Here is an 18577-nt window from a genome sequence, read left to right as displayed (position 1 = left end):
ACCGCCAAAGCAAGTAATCGAGGATCATAACCATACAAAATAGCTTCCCTACCAAAGCTCTACACGAGAGAAACCTTTCAGACGTATCGAATAATAGGAGGGGGAGAGCTTTACATTAATTAATCAGTATGAAGAATTTGAGCTTTACATGTACAATCTCGGTTCTTTCAGCAATATCTTAACTTGTCAACTGTAAAGCTTCTTCATTTCGTAGCAACAAGCAAAAAGAAAAAGAAATTTAAAGGCTTAGAAGAGAATAGTAACTCTTATAAGTAGATTGATAAGTTAGGCTTAGATTTGAAGCAGAACTCACTTAAATGAGTTATTCAAATTTTAATTGATTTGTTTCATAGTGTATCTTTAAACATTGTTTTTTCAAGAAATGTTATAATTTATAAACTTAGAAGTTTGCTTTTTTTATTCGTAAGAAAAACAAAAAGAAAATGTTGTAATCCTAATTAGGGCCAAGCAGCCAAGTTTTGCAATATAAGCTTGGATTTTTTCGAATCGGGCCAAACTTGAATATTGCGGGCTTTGCTGGTTTTGACTCGAGCATGGAGAAGGAAGGCGTTCAAAATCACCAAATGAGTGATGATAATAGTGAATCTAATAGGGTCGGAAGGAATTGCCCATGGTATATTATCTTTGTAACAATTATCATAATCTACAACAATTAATAAATCTAAAGACGATTTAAAAAATGACAACTAATTTGACACAGAGGGAGTAAAATTACAGAGTGCCACACAATATTCGTATGACATCATATTTGTTACAACCAATTACAGAGTGCCAGACAATATTCGTCTGACATCATATTTGTTACAACCGGTTTGGATATTTTTCCTTTTGTATTAAAATACATTCTAATTTTTAAATCAAAGTCTCTAAAAATGAAATCCAATTATACTTTCACTTAATTAGATTTCAATTAAACTTTTGTTATTTCCTCTTTTCAAAGTAATGGCAAGAGATAATTTTTTTTTTTGATATTGAACTTAATCCAAACAATGAAATCTGGTTACAATTATTCATCTTTTTTTTTTTTTTTTGAACACCACAATTATTCATCTTTAAACTCGAAAAACATGAAGAAACAAATTGACAAAGAAACATCTCTAACACCAATCAATACTCTCAAGGATGGTAATAGGCTGGCTCAGCCATCACCGTCTCCACCTCATCAAAGTCATCCGGTTGCTCCTGCGGTTGCGGCTGAGGCGCTGAGGGGCGTACCATACCAGGCCTATTGTGATTCACCATCAAGTTCTCAGAAAACCCGGTTGAAGGACCATACTCAGGCATTGTAGCACCGGGAAATACCAGTCCATGGTGACCAGTAATGTTCTCACGGCGATGGCTAACAAGACCACTAGTGTCCGCATAATGGACTGAGTTATCGATAGTACAACTGTAATTGTAACTGTTACCAAAACTGATATTACTACAATTATGAATATTCATATATGAGTGGATGAAATGATTCGAGGTCTCATCCGAGGTGGTGTCAAGGCCGTGGCCCATGGCGGCCAAGATGGCTGGCTCGGCATTACGAAGGAGCCAACCAACAGTTTGGCCGTCAGTCTTGAAGCCTAGCTCTTTTGTCAGCTGGAAAACTTGAGCAGCACAGGTCACCGGAAGCCGAATACGACGGTGACGCTCCTTGGATGAAGTTGGAGTCCTCCTTGCCTTACGCTCAGTGTTGTTTCTCAAATCCATTTCTTTTGGTCTAGTTCTTTCTTTTGTAAGTGTAAGTGGTAAACTACATGTGTGGTACATGGTTTATATAGAAGATTCACATAAGACAAATACAAATATGTATTTACGTTTGAATACAATAATTGTGTAAGCAAATTCATAAATATGAAGTGATAAATGTATTTAATTGTATTTGGAATTAAGGGGAAAGAAATTTTTTGAAGATTAAAAGTTATATAGGAAAATTAAAATGATAGGTCCATACTAATGTAATTTTGAGGAAAGATTATCTAAATCCTTTACAGACCAAAGACAGCTAATATATCATATCTTTTTTATATTTATTTCTATATTGAATCTTAATTTTTTTTATGATTTTATATAGAAATGGAAGATAACTCCAAAAACTTACCTCTGTCATTTTTTTTTCACCAATTATAATTATTAATTGTTTTATAAGAAAAAAGGAAAATCAACCAAAAGTATTTGGTATTATAAAGATTTTCTTACAAACATAAAAATACCAAACAAATAATTAACAAAGAGGAAAAGAAAAACAAAGAATGTGTGAAGGGTCGACCTGTAGCGTAGTGTTTTCTTACTAAGTAGTGTTTTATTTTAAATGTTGTTTTGCTCGTAAGACTTTTGTATTCTCTGTTCTATAACTATCTTTTGGTTTTGATGTTTTACGTTTCTTGTATTTTCGAACTTTTGTTTCTTTGTTTGAAGTTGCAGAAAAAACGATCGGCTAGTTAAGAATTTATGTAGTAAACAACAGTTAAAAGAACAAAATTTAGTAGAGCCTTTACAAAATTTGAGCAGGGTTTACATCATTGTCTCTCTTTGTCCCGAACGGCTACCCGACCCTGATCCGAGTACCCGAATACCCATGCCTAGAACTCTCATACTTGCCCATAGTTATTTTTCAGTTTGGCAAATGACAGAACTTGTAATGGAAATATGAACACTGTAAAAGCTTAATTTATGGATTTCCTTAGTTCCAATGAATCTAGGCTCACTTCTAAATTCGCCGGAGGTGAAACTTGACTCACCTGTTTCTCACTTTATCTTCTTCCATGAGACCCTTGGCTACCTCGACACCACGGTGATGGCAAAGACGGATATCGGGAGCCTCCTCAATATCTTCATCAGGCTGAGGCAAATAAATTCCATTGAATTTGGACATATTACATTTCTGTAAACACAAGGACTAGAGAATCCGAAGAAATGAGAGATCACCTGAAGTAACTGAAGCAACCGCCAAAGCAAGTAATCGAGGATCATAACCATACAAAATAACTTCCCCGCCCAAGCTCCACACGAGAGGAACCTACAAGAGATCAGATATTCATCGGTAAAAAAGGAGGAGGTCGTGAGGTTTACATAATCTATATGAGTAAGAATATAATGTACCGCGATAAACGTTCTAGAAGATTCCTGTTTGAACACTTCAAGGCACGGTCATACACAATCTCGGTTCTTTTAGCAACATCTTGCCAACTGTACAGCTTCTTCATCTAGTAGCAACAAGCAAAAACAAAAGAAAAAATCAAAAGGCTTAGAAGAGACTCTTAACTCTTGTAAGTAGACTGATACATTAGGCTAGGATTTGAAGCAGAACTCACTCGATTGTGCATCTCCTCGGGGTTAATACTCGGGAGTATTGATATTGCCTTCTCAATTGCTCGTACCATATCATCCGGATCTGGTTCAGCAAGTACAACCATGTCATCTGGTAGGACCTGGAAACCGTGAAGAAAACCGGATTATAGAAAATCTGGAAGAAAGAAACAATGTAGATGAAGCGAAAGGGCAGAAAAGGTATTATTGGAAACGTTACATGCCTCTGGGACTCCTCCAACACGAGTGCTGACAGTTAATAATCCACAACTAGCCGCCTCCAATATAGCTATGCAGAAAGCTTCTGTTAAAGAACTGTTAGAGGATCAAGACTGTAGTAGCAGTAACTGAGAAAAACAAATGTCAAGTTTGTGAAGTTTAAACATAAAAAGTGAAAGAATCAGCACACCTGTTGAGGAAAATATGACCGGTTACCAAAACAGAGCGCACACGAGAATGAGGCACTGCACCCAGCATTTCAACTCTATCTTGGAGAGAATGCTTCTCTCTCATTTCCTCTAATCGCACATGTTTTGGTCCGTCTCCTCCAACTATAAAACGAACCTTTCAAAACCGAATAAAAAAATCAATTTTCGGATACCAAAGAGAAATGGCGAAAATGATTGATTACTAATATGTGCTGCGAGTAAACTCACATTGGGGTATAAACGGCATACTTCTGGAATAACTTCAACAAGCAAATCTGCACCTTTCCGATAAACCAATCTACTTATGACAACTATTGTGATGATATCAGTACTGGGTCGAACAGAAGCGGGCTTGAACATAGCAGTATCAACAGCATTTGGTATCATAAAAACCTTTCCTGGAGACAATCCAGACCTTAGAACCGTATTCTCCTTGCTCGTGTGTGAAACACAAATCGCCTGGTCTATATCTGCTAAACTGAACTGTAAAACCTTGTTCATGTGAATACTCCCAACATCAGCAAACCCATACAAGGAATGATCTGTGAACACAACTTTATACCCCATTGTCCTGGCATGCATTAAAGCTTCATGACAAAGCGTAGAGAAAGCTTGATGCCCATGAACTACAGTGATTTTCTCGCGTCTAAGTATGGTCCTTACAATGGGAAGTGTTCCATAAACCGTTGGAAACGTAGTCTGCATAACAAAAGGTCTCCAAGGTACATAATATACTTTGAGTCCACCAGTCATATATCGAACTCCCGAACGGTTCCCATAAGCATGTGTCATTACCACCACCTGCAACAAAGGTAACAATACCTCAAACCAATATTAAACTTCTTGATTACAGCTATTAATGATAAAGCCTGAAACTAGAATTTTAGTCACATCCTCTTGAACTAGCATAGAAGGGCTTTGAGAATTTGATTTCACCATAGCTAATAACACAAAAAAGGCATGAACTTTTTGATCTCACACTGACTTTGTAACCGACGCTATAGAAGAAACTAAATACAGTAAAAGCACCAAAACAACAAAGAGAAGCATGCAAATTTGTCCCAAGGCTCTATCACACTATGCTACCTTACTTGATTACAACTAAAGATAATAAAGCCTGAAACTTTAATCTAGCTACATCCTATGGAAGGGCTTTGAGAATTCGATTTCGCTATAGCTCAAAACGTAAAAAGGTTTGAACTTTTTTGATATAGAAGACACTGACCTTGTGACCGAGCTTTAACAAGCATTGAGAGAGATAATAGATGTGATTCTCGACACCACCAAAGTTTGGGAAGAAGAAATCAGAGACCATTAAAACCCTAAGCTTTGGTGGTTCCGCCATAGATTAAAACTCAAACCACCAAGATTAGTTCTACAAAGCAATCAAATTAGAAAATTAGATACTCTAATCGGAGAACGTTACACATTTTACACCTAAAAAATTGAGGAGTGAAAATGAAAAGAAGAGAGATTGACTCACGGGGAAGAATCACGGCGGAGCAAAGAGGCTGAGGAACATAAAGCGATCGGAACTAATCGGACCAGTGATTTGATATGTTGATCTCGGTTTAGTCCTAACCTCGGTTCAGTTAGATTATTTGGAGAGGAAGATGGGCTTCGTGTTTTGGAAATGTCCAAGAGAAGATACTGAGGCCCATTAAGAGAGAGGCCTTGGCTGCAGATTTTTTAACTTGTGTTTTTTGATTATGCAAAAGCAAGTTAATTACCTACTTGCCATTTTCAAAAAATTAGATTTCCTAAAAACTAGACAAGGGTCTGCGTAAAAATGCGGATTAAAATTTATGTTTTCACGTATGTACTAAAAATATTACATGTGTTAAAATTTAGAAACTCATAACATTTACAAAAAAAATTAATCAAATTAATTGAATATCATATTTTCTAATATAGATTAGGGTCCATCTAATAGACGGATTATTTATTTTTAAAATAAAATGAAAATGAAAATTTTATTGTAAGAATGTTATATCCAAAGTATTCAAAAAAAAGAAGATAATTTTTTAAGTTAGTAAAAAACTTTTGTTGAACAAAATTATTTATGTATCATACATATTTTAAATCTTTATTAAACATTCATTATAAAAACCTCGTAATGTTAAATTATCGATCACCAAAAAAATTGTAAGCTATTCACCATTTTCATAGTATAACTATTACCAAATCTTTCAAAAAACTTAATTTAGATATTATACCCTAAAGATGATTATACCATTATCCTAAAAAATGTTATTTCTTAACTTCCAGTTTTTTTTTAAAACTATTTACTTTGCAATTTATTATATTTCTGAAACTTAATTAATGATTACAAAATTTGATGGTAAAGTTCTTACAAATTAACAGAATTTTGATGGTAAAGTTCTTAATTACTACTTTGCAACATCCCCATAATATCTACACTTTTGAGATTTGATTTAGTAGACGTGGTAGCCGTTCACATTTTTTAATCTGTATTATATTTTTGTTAATCATTGCTAGCGGTAATGAGAGTATTTTTTTTTGGCAAATTGTCAAGCACCGCCTCACCCAACACATATATTTTGGTACAACAGGAGTATGCGTTACTTCAATATTAACATTAGAATGATCGTTGTTAACTAAATTTAATTTGTTATATAAATTCTAATCATAATATATAATCAGACCAAAAATGTCATATTAGTTGACGTACATAGTTGATAATACAGTCATGCTTTAGATCAGTTGATAAGAGGATCAACAAACTCTTCGTACACAGTTGTATTTCTCAATTTTGTTTCATTTGGATCTATTTCTTATAAAAAGTTCCATTATCGCATCTACCAAACTAACATTATCAACTTTTTCATTTATGCATTATTTGAATGAACGTACAAGTTATTTGCCAATAAAATTCTAGCATATTAACAAGACTTTTCTATTAAACTGATGTCTAAAATATGAGTTAGAATTACATATCATATCCATATGTGGACATACTCATACCCATTGTAAGTTTTTCGTAATATTTTTAGTATTAATTAGTTATGCATTCAAATTCAAGTTTAAATAGAGGACATGTTGCTTGTTTGAGAATCTTTCTTCGGTCTATCATTTCCTATGTTTTTTTTTCTAATATACAACCCTAAGAAACACAAAAAACGACTTTTTGTTTCAATCTTTTTGATATTCAATTGTGTTATACCTAGGTCTCACTAGTAGAAGACCCATGATCGCGACCCATTATTTTGAGGAAATTCTATGTTGACGTTTGGGCCGTCGTATGCCCATTAGAGAGGAAGAAGGAAGATCAGAAGAGATCGAAGAAGAAATTGAGAAGGTGAAGGCGAGATACAAGGAGCGGAGATCTCGTAGAAAATAGGGAAGATCGAACATATAAATAGGTGTATTGATTAGTATGAGGGACACGACCATTTGTAACAACACACAATTGCTTTCTAATAACAAATTTATTTCTAGTATTGATCTCGATATTCATAATAGCCTAGCCGGAAAATCTAGCATTAGTCTCCTAAATCCTATTTCGTTCGTAGTAATTTTTATTGGTGGATTCTTGCAACCAAAAATTGTAAAAATTTACAATTCAAAACGAAAAACACAACCGATACTACCTTGACGTACGATAGAAGAAATTTTACAGTTGTAATCCTATTTCATACAAAGCATTGTGCTTGCTACTCCGCCATAGAAGAAATAAATCTTACTAGCAATGAGAGAATATAAGATAAATACACTATAGAAATTAATTGAAAATTAAATATATTATTTGAAATTATTGATCCACTATGGAAATTAATATGAAAAGAATTTGACTAAATCTATGGGATGGTTTAACAAAAAAAAACTTCATGGATGTAACGTTTGAGAATTTGTTTGTTCTTTTTCAACGATGGAACCCCACTTCCTTGTGTCCTTTTTAGATTCTTCCCCGACAAAAGTACAAATCATTTTACAGAACAAGAAGAAACAAAACACAGTTCAAACTTTTTTTTATTACCATTGTTCCCACAACATATTTACACTTTTTACCACTTATTAGATTCTTTGTTTATAAAATGGCCCACACGGTGAATCTGAATCATGTGATTTTGTCATTTATAAATTTGATTTTATATTTTTCTTTTCCATTAAGTTTTTCCAAAATTCCAAATTATTATTTATTTTTTTTGTTAAGTTTCCACTAAAACTTCAATTTGCAGTGATTCATTTCTTTTTGGGGGTCAAATTAAGTTGCCATGATTTTTTTTTTACAGAAGGGATTCGTAAATAAATTATTCAAAATTGGTAGAAAATCAAAATTTTCAGTTGTTAATTTAAAATTGAAAAAAAAAAAAATGTAACCAAGTAAGAGATACATTCAGGTTCATTAATTTACGATAGAAAGAATATTTCTCAGAATAAAAAAATCTCTATAAATATGGTTTTTATTTTATTTTATCATCATCACAAGAAAAAAAAAACACAACACAAAACTATTCACGTGTGTCTCTGCAAATCAATATAGACTTTGTGCAAGGAACCGATCGAATACTTTGTGTGTGAAGGTACGTACACGAACATACTCTTACAACTTCAAATTGGTAACCATTAACCAAGTTCGTGGTTTTGCTGCAAAGATTCTATGAAATTTTTATAGATTCATTCAATCGTTAAAAACAAAAACACGAAACCAATGTTCATGGTGTTTATTTTTTTTTCTTTTGGGGCATCTGTTCAATTCACATCTCTTTTCTTCAAAAGAACGAATACATATATTTGCAATTATTTATTAAATCTTATATTATATGGTTTAGATATTGATCTACTTTCTTTATTACCTACAAAACCCTTATACTTTCATTATCTCTTAAATTCGCATACCTAACTTTTTCTGTTGATAATTTTATCTCCATGATTATGTTCGTTTGGGTGTCGCTAGTGATAAAAACCAACAATGTTTGTGTTCATGTCAATAAATTAAATCATTAGTCATTATTAGAGTATCTTCATTGCACATAAGTGAGGAGAGTATCTTTAAAATATTAAAAATGAATAATTAAATGTAAACAATCTAGAATTATTATACTTATACTTTTTGTTTCCACCAAGACATTTAACACAGTGTCTTAAGTTTAAAAAACTCTAATATTAAAGTATTTTTTATATATTATAATTTTAATTGTGGGAAGACTCCTTCGGAACATAGTAAGGAATGGAGTTTGTATTTGCTACATTTAAACGAGTAACATATTACATTGGTGTTTCTTCTTCTGGTTTTGTTTGTGTTTTTTTGTTAACCTCCTTTGTTGTGTGTTATTGTCTGTTTATTCCGCTACTTGTTTTCTCTGTAATTTCTGTAATGGTATAAAATACTTAACATTGATACAAAAAAAAATAAAACATATCACCTCGATAGGATAATGAACAAACATGTATTGTATTAAATTTATATAGTAAATTTAAAATTTTCCTCATGAGATGATCTATAACCTCTTATGGCTCTTCAAAATCATACTCCATTTGAATGACAAAAACAAATTCTATTGGATGAAATCTATTGGGCAATTTTGATATAAACCAAAGTTTAGGGATGTTTTTGTCAAATAAATTAAAACGCTGGTTGAGTTTATAAAGTTTTTTTTTCATAACTCTGAAAGAGAAAGAGAGAGAGAGAGAAGAAGGTATCTTAAAGAAGTCGTGAAGGCTCTCTTTATCAAAGCGATGCGTTGAACAAAGGAAGGCGAGTGACCAAACCAACCCAAACCTTCAATAACAATGGCGAATTCATCTTTCCTCTCTTCTTATTCCTCTTCTTCTTCTTATCACGATCCTCATTATAAACCCTAATTTTCTCACAGTTTCAATCTCTCTCTCCCTCTAACAAACTTCTCCGATCTCAATTTTTTTTTTCTCCGGCAAGGGGTAAACGAATTGATCTGCATTCCTGATTTTACCCTTCTCATTGTTTGAATTTTTTCGATTTTTTGATTTTTGATTTTGCTCTGTATTTGTTTTGTAGAGATGACGGAGGCGACGAAGGTTTTGTATATAGTGGTGCGTGAAGAAGATGGTGATGATGATAATGGAGGAGATGATTCGTTTCGGTATACGCGTCCTGTTTTGCAGAGTACTCTTCAGCTTATGGGTTGCAAAGCTCGTCACGCCTTTAAGGTGATTTCGTTGTTTCAACTTCGTTTTCAATTCAATGTTTTAGATTCTCTTATATGTGTGTTTTTTTGTCGTCTTGTGTTGTTTGGATTTACGAATTGAGGTGGGATCAATGATGGGTTCTGATCAAGCAATGTTTTTACATTGGTTCATACTTGACTAGTGCTAAATTTTAATGTACTTGCTTGAAGTCTCTGTTGCTTCATCTCTGAATTTGAAATTTTGTGTACTAGTATTGAGCTTCCTCCGGTGAGGATTAATGAATGTATAGAAAGGACAAGACTTCCTTAAAACCCTTAGTAAATTGCAGGATTAGAATGGTTTCGATTCACTTTTGGTTTCCCTGGCATGACTTGTTATGCATGTTTTTGGTTTATGATAATCTGTTTTGTTTTCTCTGTTGGCAGATCAGCCGTAGGGTTTTTGAGTTGATAAGAAGTGAGGGATCTTGTAATACCTCACCAGAGCGTGGGAAGGAACCTGAATTTGCAAAAGGAGTTGGTGGTTCAGCTTGCGTAGAGAAACTTAACTGTTTGGTTACTGGTGATGTTGATGTTGACAAGAATAAAAGCAAACCATTTGAGATGTACAAAAGGAGGACAACTGTTGTTGTTTCACGAGAAATATTCTTAGATGTTGTGTGTGATGCCCTGGCTGAGTATAAGTATGTTGGTCGTGACCAAAGGGCAGATTTGATTCTGGCATGCAGGTAAAATTTCTTAACTTTTGGAATATATCTTGATATGTTATGTCATAAAAAGTGATGGCATATGGAATCTGCATATGTGTGTGGCTTTTGTCATGTTTTCTTCTTTTGGATGCATTAAATATTTTAATGTGCCTTTCTAAGATATTCTTTGGCATTTATATGGTTATCTAGTGCATATATGTGATATAAATAAAATAGTAGCCAGACTGTTCATATTGAATGGCCAATAAGGAGATGTTATCACGTACATTTATCTCTCTTAATGCTGTAAAATTGTAGCTGATCATACTTTTCCTTCATGTTCCTTAGATTTTCCCGTACATAGTTATATTTGGTTTGTGGTTGTATGTCTATCAATGCTGTGCTTGCATTGAGCTTCATAACCTTCCATGGACGGCTGTACTTTTATTAGTTATTGATAAAATTTGGCTGTGCATTGGATTTGCTATTTCCCACTCATATATTATGGTCTGACACTGTAGATTTTTTTTGAACAAACACATAATTCGACATCTCTTCTTATCACTTGCAGAATCCGAGAAAGGAAAGAATCTGTAACTGTTTTGCTCTGTGGCACCAGTGGCTGTGGTAAATCTACATTGTCCGCTTTGCTGGTAAGTATTCATTCCTTCTGTTGTATGCAACGATCGGCAATAAGAAGCTCTTTTCTTTTCTTTTTTGTTATATTCAACTCGTAGGCTATGACTTAATTTGCCGTTTCCAGAGTGAAAAAGCGTAAGATGTACCTGGTTTCAATGTGTTCTAAATCAGATGCAATATGTAAATATATGTTACAGGGTAGCAGGCTGGGGATTACGACTGTGGTATCAACTGACTCTATTAGGCATATGATGCGGAGCTTTGCTGATGAGAAGCAGAATCCTTTGCTGTGGGCTTCAACATACCATGCTGGAGAGTGCCTCGACCCAGTGGCAGTCGCTGAGTCAAAAGCCAAAAGAAAAGCCAAAAAGTTGAAAGGATCTCGAGGTGTAAACGCCAATACCCAAAAGACGGATGCTGGATCAAACTCAAGCACCACTGAGTTGTTAAGTCATAAGAAGATGGCTGTAGAAGGGTATAAGGCACAAAGCGAGATGGTGATTGACAGTCTCGATAGGCTCATTACCACATGGGAAAAGAGGAAAGAATCGATAGTCGTTGAAGGGGTCCACTTAAGCCTTAACTTTGTGGTAAGTCTTATCTGTATCCACTACACATTGTGATGTAAGGCTACTAGAGTAATAGGTTATCTAATTTCTGCTTTATTTCATTTATTTGCAGATGGGACTGATGAAAAAGCACCCTTCGATTGTTCCCTTCATGGTATACATCGCTAACGAGGAGAAACACTTGGAACGGTTTGCAGTCCGAGCCAAGTACATGACTTTGGACCCAGAAAAGAATAAGTATGTAAAATACATACGAAACATTAGAACAATACAGGATTATCTATGTAAACGGGCTGACAAACATCTCGTTCCTAAGATCAACAACACAAATGTCGACAAGAGTGTGGCTACAATCCATGCGACAGTCTTTGGTTGCCTGCGTAGACGTGAAACAGGAGAAAAGCTCTATGATATAACCACAAACACTGTTGCTGTTATCGATGACGAGCACAGGAACCAATGTGCAGCCAATTCATTAAGTTCCAAGGGAATGTTTCAGGTTATCCAAAGACAAGGCTCCTCTAGGCGTTTTATGGCTCTTTGCAATACTGATGGTACTGTAGCAAAAACTTGGCCTGTTGGTTCCGTTGATAAGATCAGGAAGCCCGTAGTTGATACTGAGACGGACGGTAGGTCAGAGCATCAGCTACATAAAGCTGAACCAGTGAATCTTCAGTTCGGTCACTTTGGGATCAGTGCTTGGCCTAGTGATGGCGCAACTAGTCATGCTGGGAGTGTGGATGCAGATTTTGTTGAAACCGGAAGCAGACATTACTCTTCTTGCTGCAGTTCGCCACGGATATCTGATGGCCCTTCAAAAGAGGTAAATCCTACACTAATCAATGTGTTGAAACATAATTTTTTGCATTTAATTTACCATATCCTCCATGCAGCTGAAGGAGGAGCAGTCTGTAAGTGGGAGCGATGAAGATGAAGATGAAGAAGGCGATGAAGACTTTCCTGAGCCAGATTCTGATGAAGATCTCAGCGATAACAATGACGAACGCAACCGCGACGAGGTAACCAAATCTTGATTAGTTGGGAGGATGTCAATGCCATTATTATCTCTTTAGTGTAGCTTTCCGTCAGTTTACATGTAATCTTAAACCAGGTTGGATCGGTGGATGAGGAATCGACAAAGTCAGATGAAGAGTACGATGATCTGGCAATGGAAGACAAGAGTTACTGGACAGACAACGAAGAAAAAGAAGAATCCCAAGACACAATCTCCATGGTGTCCGAAGCCACAAATCCCAACAAAGATGAAAAATACTCCCAAAACCTCGATCGTTTTCTCAGGACAGCGAACCAACCATTAACTGAATCCCTCGAACTCAGGGGTGAATATGAGAACAGAATGGGAGTAGCCAACTCGGATAAAGCCAAGATGAGGAAACGTTCTCTTAGTATTCCGGCTCTCAGAAAACATAGTTCAATCATAGATGATCAGATTTTGGCTTATCAGACTGATCCAGTTCCTTGAGTGCCGCCTCATGACCTCTCTACCTGTGTTTTTTTTTTTTCCTTTCCGTTTTTGTGTTTTAAGTAACTTTTAACCTATTAGATAGCTTAGGTTTGCAAAACTGATCAAAGTGTTTAATTAAAATTTGCTAATCTCATCCTTCTCTCTGCACAATTTCCAGCAGTTCACTTATTTAAGCTCTTTACAGGGGAACTTGGGCATGCGAGTGTTGGTCTATTTTGGTTTTTGTGAAATTGCTAACCAAAAGTATGTTTGAATAATTGGTTATGTTTCCATATCATCTAAAACTGATGTGGTTTTATGTAATTACTTTATTATCTGTGATTTCTGGTGCTTAACTTTGAATGTTTTGAGAACCTAAACTTTGTGTGGCTAAATCATAACATTGGTAATGTGTTACCGTTTTACTCTGCAAGGTGTTACTCTTGGCATTATGCACGAATTTACACGTCAATAACTAAAAAAAGATTGGAAAAGTAAAATTGCAATTGTATGCAACTGAAGTTGATTGAAGAAAAAATAAACTAAAAAAAAGGAGACCATCTTGAATCAAGAAGACAGTTGAAATCCCTCACTCAGATTCCAATTCGGCATATCGGATTCCGTTTAATGAGACCGAGATCCACCTGCGACGGAGAACGAATAAAGATTGAGTATATGGAAATGGAAAACAAATCAATGTTGATCCGAAGATGTTTTAAGTTAGAAAAAAAAACATTTTGTGATTACCTTATGTCCAAACAAATCTCGGATGTTGTCGATACCATATAATATCATAGTTGGTCTGGTTGTTTATGAACACATATCAAAAGAAAAAAAATATCAGCAATGAGAACATATGAGATGTTTGTGAGGGAATTCAAAATTTCATTACCTTTCAAGACCAAGACCCCAAGCTATGACTTGGACATCCTCAGGTAGACCCATCGGTCGAAGCATCTCAGGTCTGAACATTCCCGAGTTTCCAATCTCCACCCACTTCCCTAATTTTTCATGGTAACTGCAATACAGAAAAACAACAGTTAGAAGGTTTTCACCTTTTTATCTCTCGGTAAATTAGTAAAATATCTTACTACTCCAGACAATAGTAGTTTACAAACTTTCATCAGTTACCTGAAGATCTCCATGCTTGGTTCAGTGTAAGGGTTGTAAGCTGGCTTGAACATTAGCTTTGGCATCCCTGACAAAACCATAATGGTATTAGATTTGTTTCTCTCAATCAAGTGTGTACGAGAACCAAAATGGCGAAACTAAGGAAATGTTTTACCTAAGCGTGCGAAGAAGTCTTTTAATACACCAATAAGGTCTCCCAATGTAAGTCCCCGGTCACATATTAAACCTGATCAAAACATGACATGTATATCATTTATATGCCAAACTCAAAAAAGTTCACCCCACCAATTGAGGCCAATCAGTAGTTCAGTACTACTATACCTTCCATTTGATGGAACTCTGCAAGATGAGTCCTATCAACAGCCTCGTTTCGGAACACACGGTCAATCGAAAAATACTTCTTCGGGACAAACGGTTTCTACATACAGATGATACAAAGAAATGTAGTTATACTACTGAAATTTAGTAAATATTAACACAGTTATGGGACTGAGAATGATGATATGCTAAATAAGCTAATAGTCTAGTCAGACCTGTGCTAGTGCATAAAGCATCCTAGAAGAGACAGCTGTTGTGTGAGTTCGGAGAAGGTTCTTGTTTGCTTCTTCTCTCTTCCAATCACAACTATACCTTCAATTGCAAAAGAGAAGTCAATGTCAGACTCAGAGTGATTACAAAATCAGTTGTAACCAGAAATATACAAGTCAATATATATATTATTACCCTCTTGATCCATATCCACCAGACTCATGAACACGTTTCACCTTCTCAACATAATCTTCTGGAAGTGTCCTTGTCGTACAAGGAGCTACATTAATCAAAAGAAAGTTTTACAAGAGTCATAACTGGGATGTCATAAAGTAACCAAGACTTTTAAGTACTCAAAAAAGATTTGAACCTTTTAGAAAGAAGGTGTCATGAGAATCACGAGCAGGGTGCTGCTGAGGCTGGAACAATGCATCAAAATTCCAGAAGCTACAATAGTACAAGGAAACAGGTTCAGACCAAGACACAAATAGAAAAAAAAAAACAAGAAGTGTCTCTAATAACACATCTTCCTAAGCCTTACCTGCTCTCCACAAAATTATTTGTTGGCATCTCCTCAAACCTGTTACCACATAAGGCTCTCACCATTAATAATATTTGACCAGCAATATAGAGAAGGAAGTTAAAAATACAAACTAGTCTCTCTTACCCCATCTGAACAAATATGTCTTTAAACTGCTTCCGCACCTGAGATAGACACAGAAAAAAACAAAATAAGCTTTAACACCAAAGGGATACAACAAATGTTTTGGTGGCAGCTTTACCTTAAGAAGAGGGTGAAGAAGACCAGAATCAAGAGGAGCTCCTTTAGTATTGAAGTTATACTCCTTAAACTCCAACTCTTTCCAGCTGCAGGAGAGTGTACTAATGTTATTGTATAATTTCAACCTATATATACAATTTGATCAGAGGCAAGGGAGTAGAACAAACTTTTCAAGATTTTCTCGAGTCAAGTCCGTGGACACTTTCCGTCTCTCGGGAGCATAATTAGGACCTTTCTTTATAGAACAGTACCCATTCCATTTCCTAAGAAGTACAAAGTATATAAAGATCTTGATAACAAAAGACTCACAAAAGAAACAAAACAGTACAAAAGAAGAGAGAAGAATCAATTACACTTGTTCTATGAGTTTCTTTCTGCCTTTGAGAAAATCAATACCGTCTTTGTCAACCTCCTGAAAGGTAGAAAGGGACATTTAAGAATCAAGATCAAAACTATGAAGGCAAAATGCAAACATTGATGGCACAAACCTTCCCTTGTTGTATTTGTAAAAGTAGTCCTTTCATTTTATCTTCTACATGTTGAACCTACAATGAACAAATAAAAGACTCAGAGCTATTTGATGCAGACAGAGACTAAACAACTTCAGAACAGTCTCTTGCATTACCTTTCTTGACACTTGCTTGTTTTCTAATTCCAACCACTTGTATTCCTTAGCATATTTCCAGGCAAAATCGATCGATTTGCCTAACTTTTTCTGTAAGAACAAGAATTTTAAGGACGTTTGTTTCTTATTAGCATGACTAAGTAAGTAACATATCCCACCATATATTATATTATATCCATAGTGATCACCTTGAGTTCAACCATTGAGATGCTACCTTCTTCTGGCACAGCTGAAAAAAGTTGTACCTCTGGTGAGCCTTGTGTAGCATACTTGTTTCCTTCTTCAGTCAAAACCCATGTCTTCCTAATAACTTCCTGTAGAAACAGTCCGATTAAAATTGAGGAACCTGTAAGATTTTGTCTTTGTCCGCATAGAGACATGGATTCAATATCTCTAAGATTACAATAACGTGCCGTAAAAGAGTACCTGAGCATCGATGTAACGAAATGCTTGGAGACTTTTGATGACGTTCTTGACTTGATCATGGTCGAGGTTGTGGTCGGAAGAGAATTGACCAGAATCAGAGATCTGATCACTGTTCTGTAGGAACCCTAGTATCGATCTCTCTGTTTCTGCCATAATCTCCTAAAATATTGGAATACAAGGTAGGGCTTGTGTAAGTCAAAAGACCCTAATCGAGTTCTAAGTTTCAAATCGTTTTAAGAGCTTAAGATCAAAAGGACAAGAAGAGGACACACCAACCTGTAGTCTCCACCACAAGAATTCAAAAAATTTCTACTAGGCTTCTGATGAAGCGGAAGTGCGTAACGTTACTTGTGTCGTAAGTTTCCCGAGAAGCCAATGACAACAAGAGCACTCTGTTTTTTTTTACACCGAAGAATTGTAAAGAATACACTTCTTTGCAAAGCTCGGTACAAGAAAACAACTCTTTATCAATTCAAGGATGTCCCTCTTTGTAATCATTAGAGGACTATTAATAGAGAAGCTAAATCCAAATACAAAAGGCAAAACAAAGAAGAAAATAGAAATTTGAGACAAAAGGAAAATTAACAAGAAAATAGAAAATGGAAAAGAACGAGAAGGAAACAGAGAAGTCTAGAAGCTTGTGTACTACGCAAAAGATGTGCTACATCAGCTTCTTCTTCAAAGTTCTCAAGATTCAAAGATCCAGAATAAAAACAAAAAAACAAAAAAACAAAAAAACTCTTTAGCTTTTCCTTTGGATGACAATAATAATTAAATCAAATCTTTAACCTCGTATTAAGCCCAAGTTATAATTTCATTTCTGACACCAAACATCTTTTTGTCTGATTTAATCACAACTGAAAACGAAGTTGTTTTGACTGTATTCTCAACCAAAATAAAAACTTTAAACATCAGTTAAAAAAGCGGAAGGAGTATAACAAAATGACAAAGATAAAATACAATCCCGCAATTAATGTATGGGAAAAATGTCATTTAAATCATGAACACTCAAATTTTGGCCATTTAAAACATGAGTTTTCACGGACTTCGTTTTTAAAACATCATATTTCGTTGACTAAGCCAAATGAACATCATATCCAAAAATTTGTTAACAAAACAGCTAACAAACATTTAGACATCACTAATTCATCTCTATTAGTAGGAGACGACGTCGTTTAAAGGTAAAAAAAGTGAGAAATATGGGATTTGATTTTTGAATTATGACGTTAGAATCATGATTTTGAGATATCGTTTTAGCATTAAACGACGTCGTTCCTCACTAAAAAATATGATTAACGATGGCTAGTTGTTCTGTTAACGGATTTTTGAATATGATGTTCATTTTGACTTGATAAACGAAAGATAATGTTTTAAAAAATAAATTAACGATAAATTCATGTTTTGAATAGTCACATATAAAGTTTTCCTGATTTAAATGGTCAAAATTTGAATATTCGTGATTTAAATGACAATTTTCCCAAATTATATATCAAAAAAAATGAGAATCCAATTTAACCTGTCGGATCACCTACTTCAATGATAAATAATGCTGAATCAATGCATGTTGGATCAATTTAGTCACTTAATTTTTTATTCTTGGACAGTCACAAAAACAATAGCAGTGGACAGATAACTCCGGACACAATTTTGGGAAATAATTTGACATATAATAAATAAAAGCAAGTATAGTCATTTCATTATATTGGCCAATATGACATGTCCACTTAAACCTCATTTTACCATTTATTCTTTTAATTTCATGTCTTATATTTTACATTTTCTCTTCTTTCAAGTTCTATTCGGCATCAAGTTACAAGTTGTCAAAATCCTTTCAATATTGTCTCTTTACA

At 34.8% G+C, this 18577-nt stretch overlaps 4 protein-coding genes across 4 annotated transcripts; 1 reads left to right on the top strand and 3 right to left on the bottom strand.

Moving 5' to 3' along the window:
• Positions 1 to 1055: 1055 nt before the first annotated feature.
• Positions 1056 to 1901, bottom strand: LOC17885870 (transcription factor TCP16). The gene has a single exon (XM_006292881.2). The coding sequence runs from the start codon at positions 1777 to 1779 to the stop codon at positions 1138 to 1140; it is 642 nt and encodes a 213-aa protein (XP_006292943.2). The 5' UTR covers positions 1780 to 1901; the 3' UTR covers positions 1056 to 1137.
• A 546-nt stretch (positions 1902 to 2447) lies between these two features.
• On the bottom strand, positions 2448 to 5325 carry LOC17885139 (phosphatidylinositol N-acetylglucosaminyltransferase subunit A). The gene is made up of 9 exons (XM_006292697.2): positions 5230 to 5325; positions 4972 to 5121; positions 3975 to 4547; positions 3728 to 3882; positions 3543 to 3633; positions 3324 to 3440; positions 3112 to 3215; positions 2938 to 3028; positions 2448 to 2851 (listed from the first exon to the last, which is right to left on the bottom strand). Exons 2-9 carry the CDS (start codon positions 5089 to 5091, stop codon positions 2747 to 2749), a joined length of 1356 nt encoding a protein of 451 aa, XP_006292759.2. The 5' UTR covers positions 5092 to 5121; positions 5230 to 5325; the 3' UTR covers positions 2448 to 2746.
• Positions 5326 to 9612: 4287 nt separating this feature from the next.
• On the top strand, positions 9613 to 13578 carry LOC17886852 (P-loop NTPase domain-containing protein LPA1 homolog 2). Its single transcript, XM_006290605.2, has 8 exons — positions 9613 to 9647; positions 9745 to 9896; positions 10301 to 10602; positions 11135 to 11216; positions 11400 to 11792; positions 11884 to 12594; positions 12665 to 12790; positions 12883 to 13578. Exons 2-8 carry the CDS (start codon positions 9747 to 9749, stop codon positions 13252 to 13254), a joined length of 2136 nt encoding a protein of 711 aa, XP_006290667.1. The 5' UTR covers positions 9613 to 9647; positions 9745 to 9746; the 3' UTR covers positions 13255 to 13578.
• Positions 13579 to 13797: 219 nt separating this feature from the next.
• LOC17885820 (phenylalanine--tRNA ligase alpha subunit, cytoplasmic) lies at positions 13798 to 16880 on the bottom strand. Its single transcript, XM_023783131.1, has 18 exons — positions 16728 to 16880; positions 16490 to 16615; positions 16302 to 16391; positions 16165 to 16221; positions 16030 to 16088; positions 15844 to 15939; positions 15678 to 15762; positions 15563 to 15600; positions 15437 to 15475; positions 15266 to 15342; positions 15091 to 15175; positions 14901 to 14997; positions 14689 to 14785; positions 14522 to 14593; positions 14368 to 14434; positions 14129 to 14254; positions 13984 to 14038; positions 13798 to 13880 (listed from the first exon to the last, which is right to left on the bottom strand). The coding sequence occupies exons 1-18, from the start codon at positions 16878 to 16880 to the stop codon at positions 13830 to 13832; spliced, it is 1470 nt and encodes a 489-aa protein (XP_023638899.1). The 3' UTR covers positions 13798 to 13829.
• Positions 16881 to 18577: the final 1697 nt, after the last annotated feature.

The sequence above is a fragment of the Capsella rubella genome, unplaced genomic scaffold (genome assembly GCF_000375325.1).
Source record: "Capsella rubella cultivar Monte Gargano unplaced genomic scaffold, Caprub1_0 scaffold_5, whole genome shotgun sequence".
Classification (NCBI taxonomy): domain Eukaryota; kingdom Viridiplantae; phylum Streptophyta; class Magnoliopsida; order Brassicales; family Brassicaceae; genus Capsella; species Capsella rubella.
This window is presented reverse-complemented; position numbering and strand designations above follow the sequence as displayed.

Excerpts from the sequence above, each read along its gene's own strand:
- LOC17885820 (XM_023783131.1), bottom strand. The coding sequence starts at position 16,880 with ATGGCAGAAACAGAGAGATCGATACTAGGGTTCCTACAGAACAGTGAT. Across the intron at positions 16,392-16,489 it reads TCTCAATGGTTGAACTCAAG|AAAAAGTTAGGCAAATCGAT; the intron begins GTGATCACTATG and ends TTGTTCTTACAG. Across the intron at positions 15,940-16,029 it reads AAGAAACTCATAGAACAAGT|GAAATGGAATGGGTACTGTT; the intron begins GTAATTGATTCT and ends TGTACTTCTTAG.
- LOC17885139 (XM_006292697.2), bottom strand. The coding sequence starts at position 5,091 with ATGGCGGAACCACCAAAGCTTAGGGTTTTAATGGTCTCTGATTTCTTC. Across the intron at positions 3,634-3,727 it reads GGTCATATTTTCCTCAACAG|TTCTTTAACAGAAGCTTTCT; the intron begins GTGTGCTGATTC and ends ATCCTCTAACAG. Across the intron at positions 3,216-3,323 it reads CCGAGGAGATGCACAATCGA|ATGAAGAAGCTGTACAGTTG; the intron begins GTGAGTTCTGCT and ends TGTTGCTACTAG.
- LOC17885870 (XM_006292881.2), bottom strand. The coding sequence starts at position 1,779 with ATGTACCACACATGTAGTTTACCACTTACACTTACAAAAGAAAGAACT.
- LOC17886852 (XM_006290605.2), top strand. The coding sequence starts at position 9,747 with ATGACGGAGGCGACGAAGGTTTTGTATATAGTGGTGCGTGAAGAAGAT. Across the intron at positions 9,897-10,300 it reads AAGCTCGTCACGCCTTTAAG|ATCAGCCGTAGGGTTTTTGA; the intron begins GTGATTTCGTTG and ends CTCTGTTGGCAG. Across the intron at positions 12,791-12,882 it reads ACGAACGCAACCGCGACGAG|GTTGGATCGGTGGATGAGGA; the intron begins GTAACCAAATCT and ends ATCTTAAACCAG.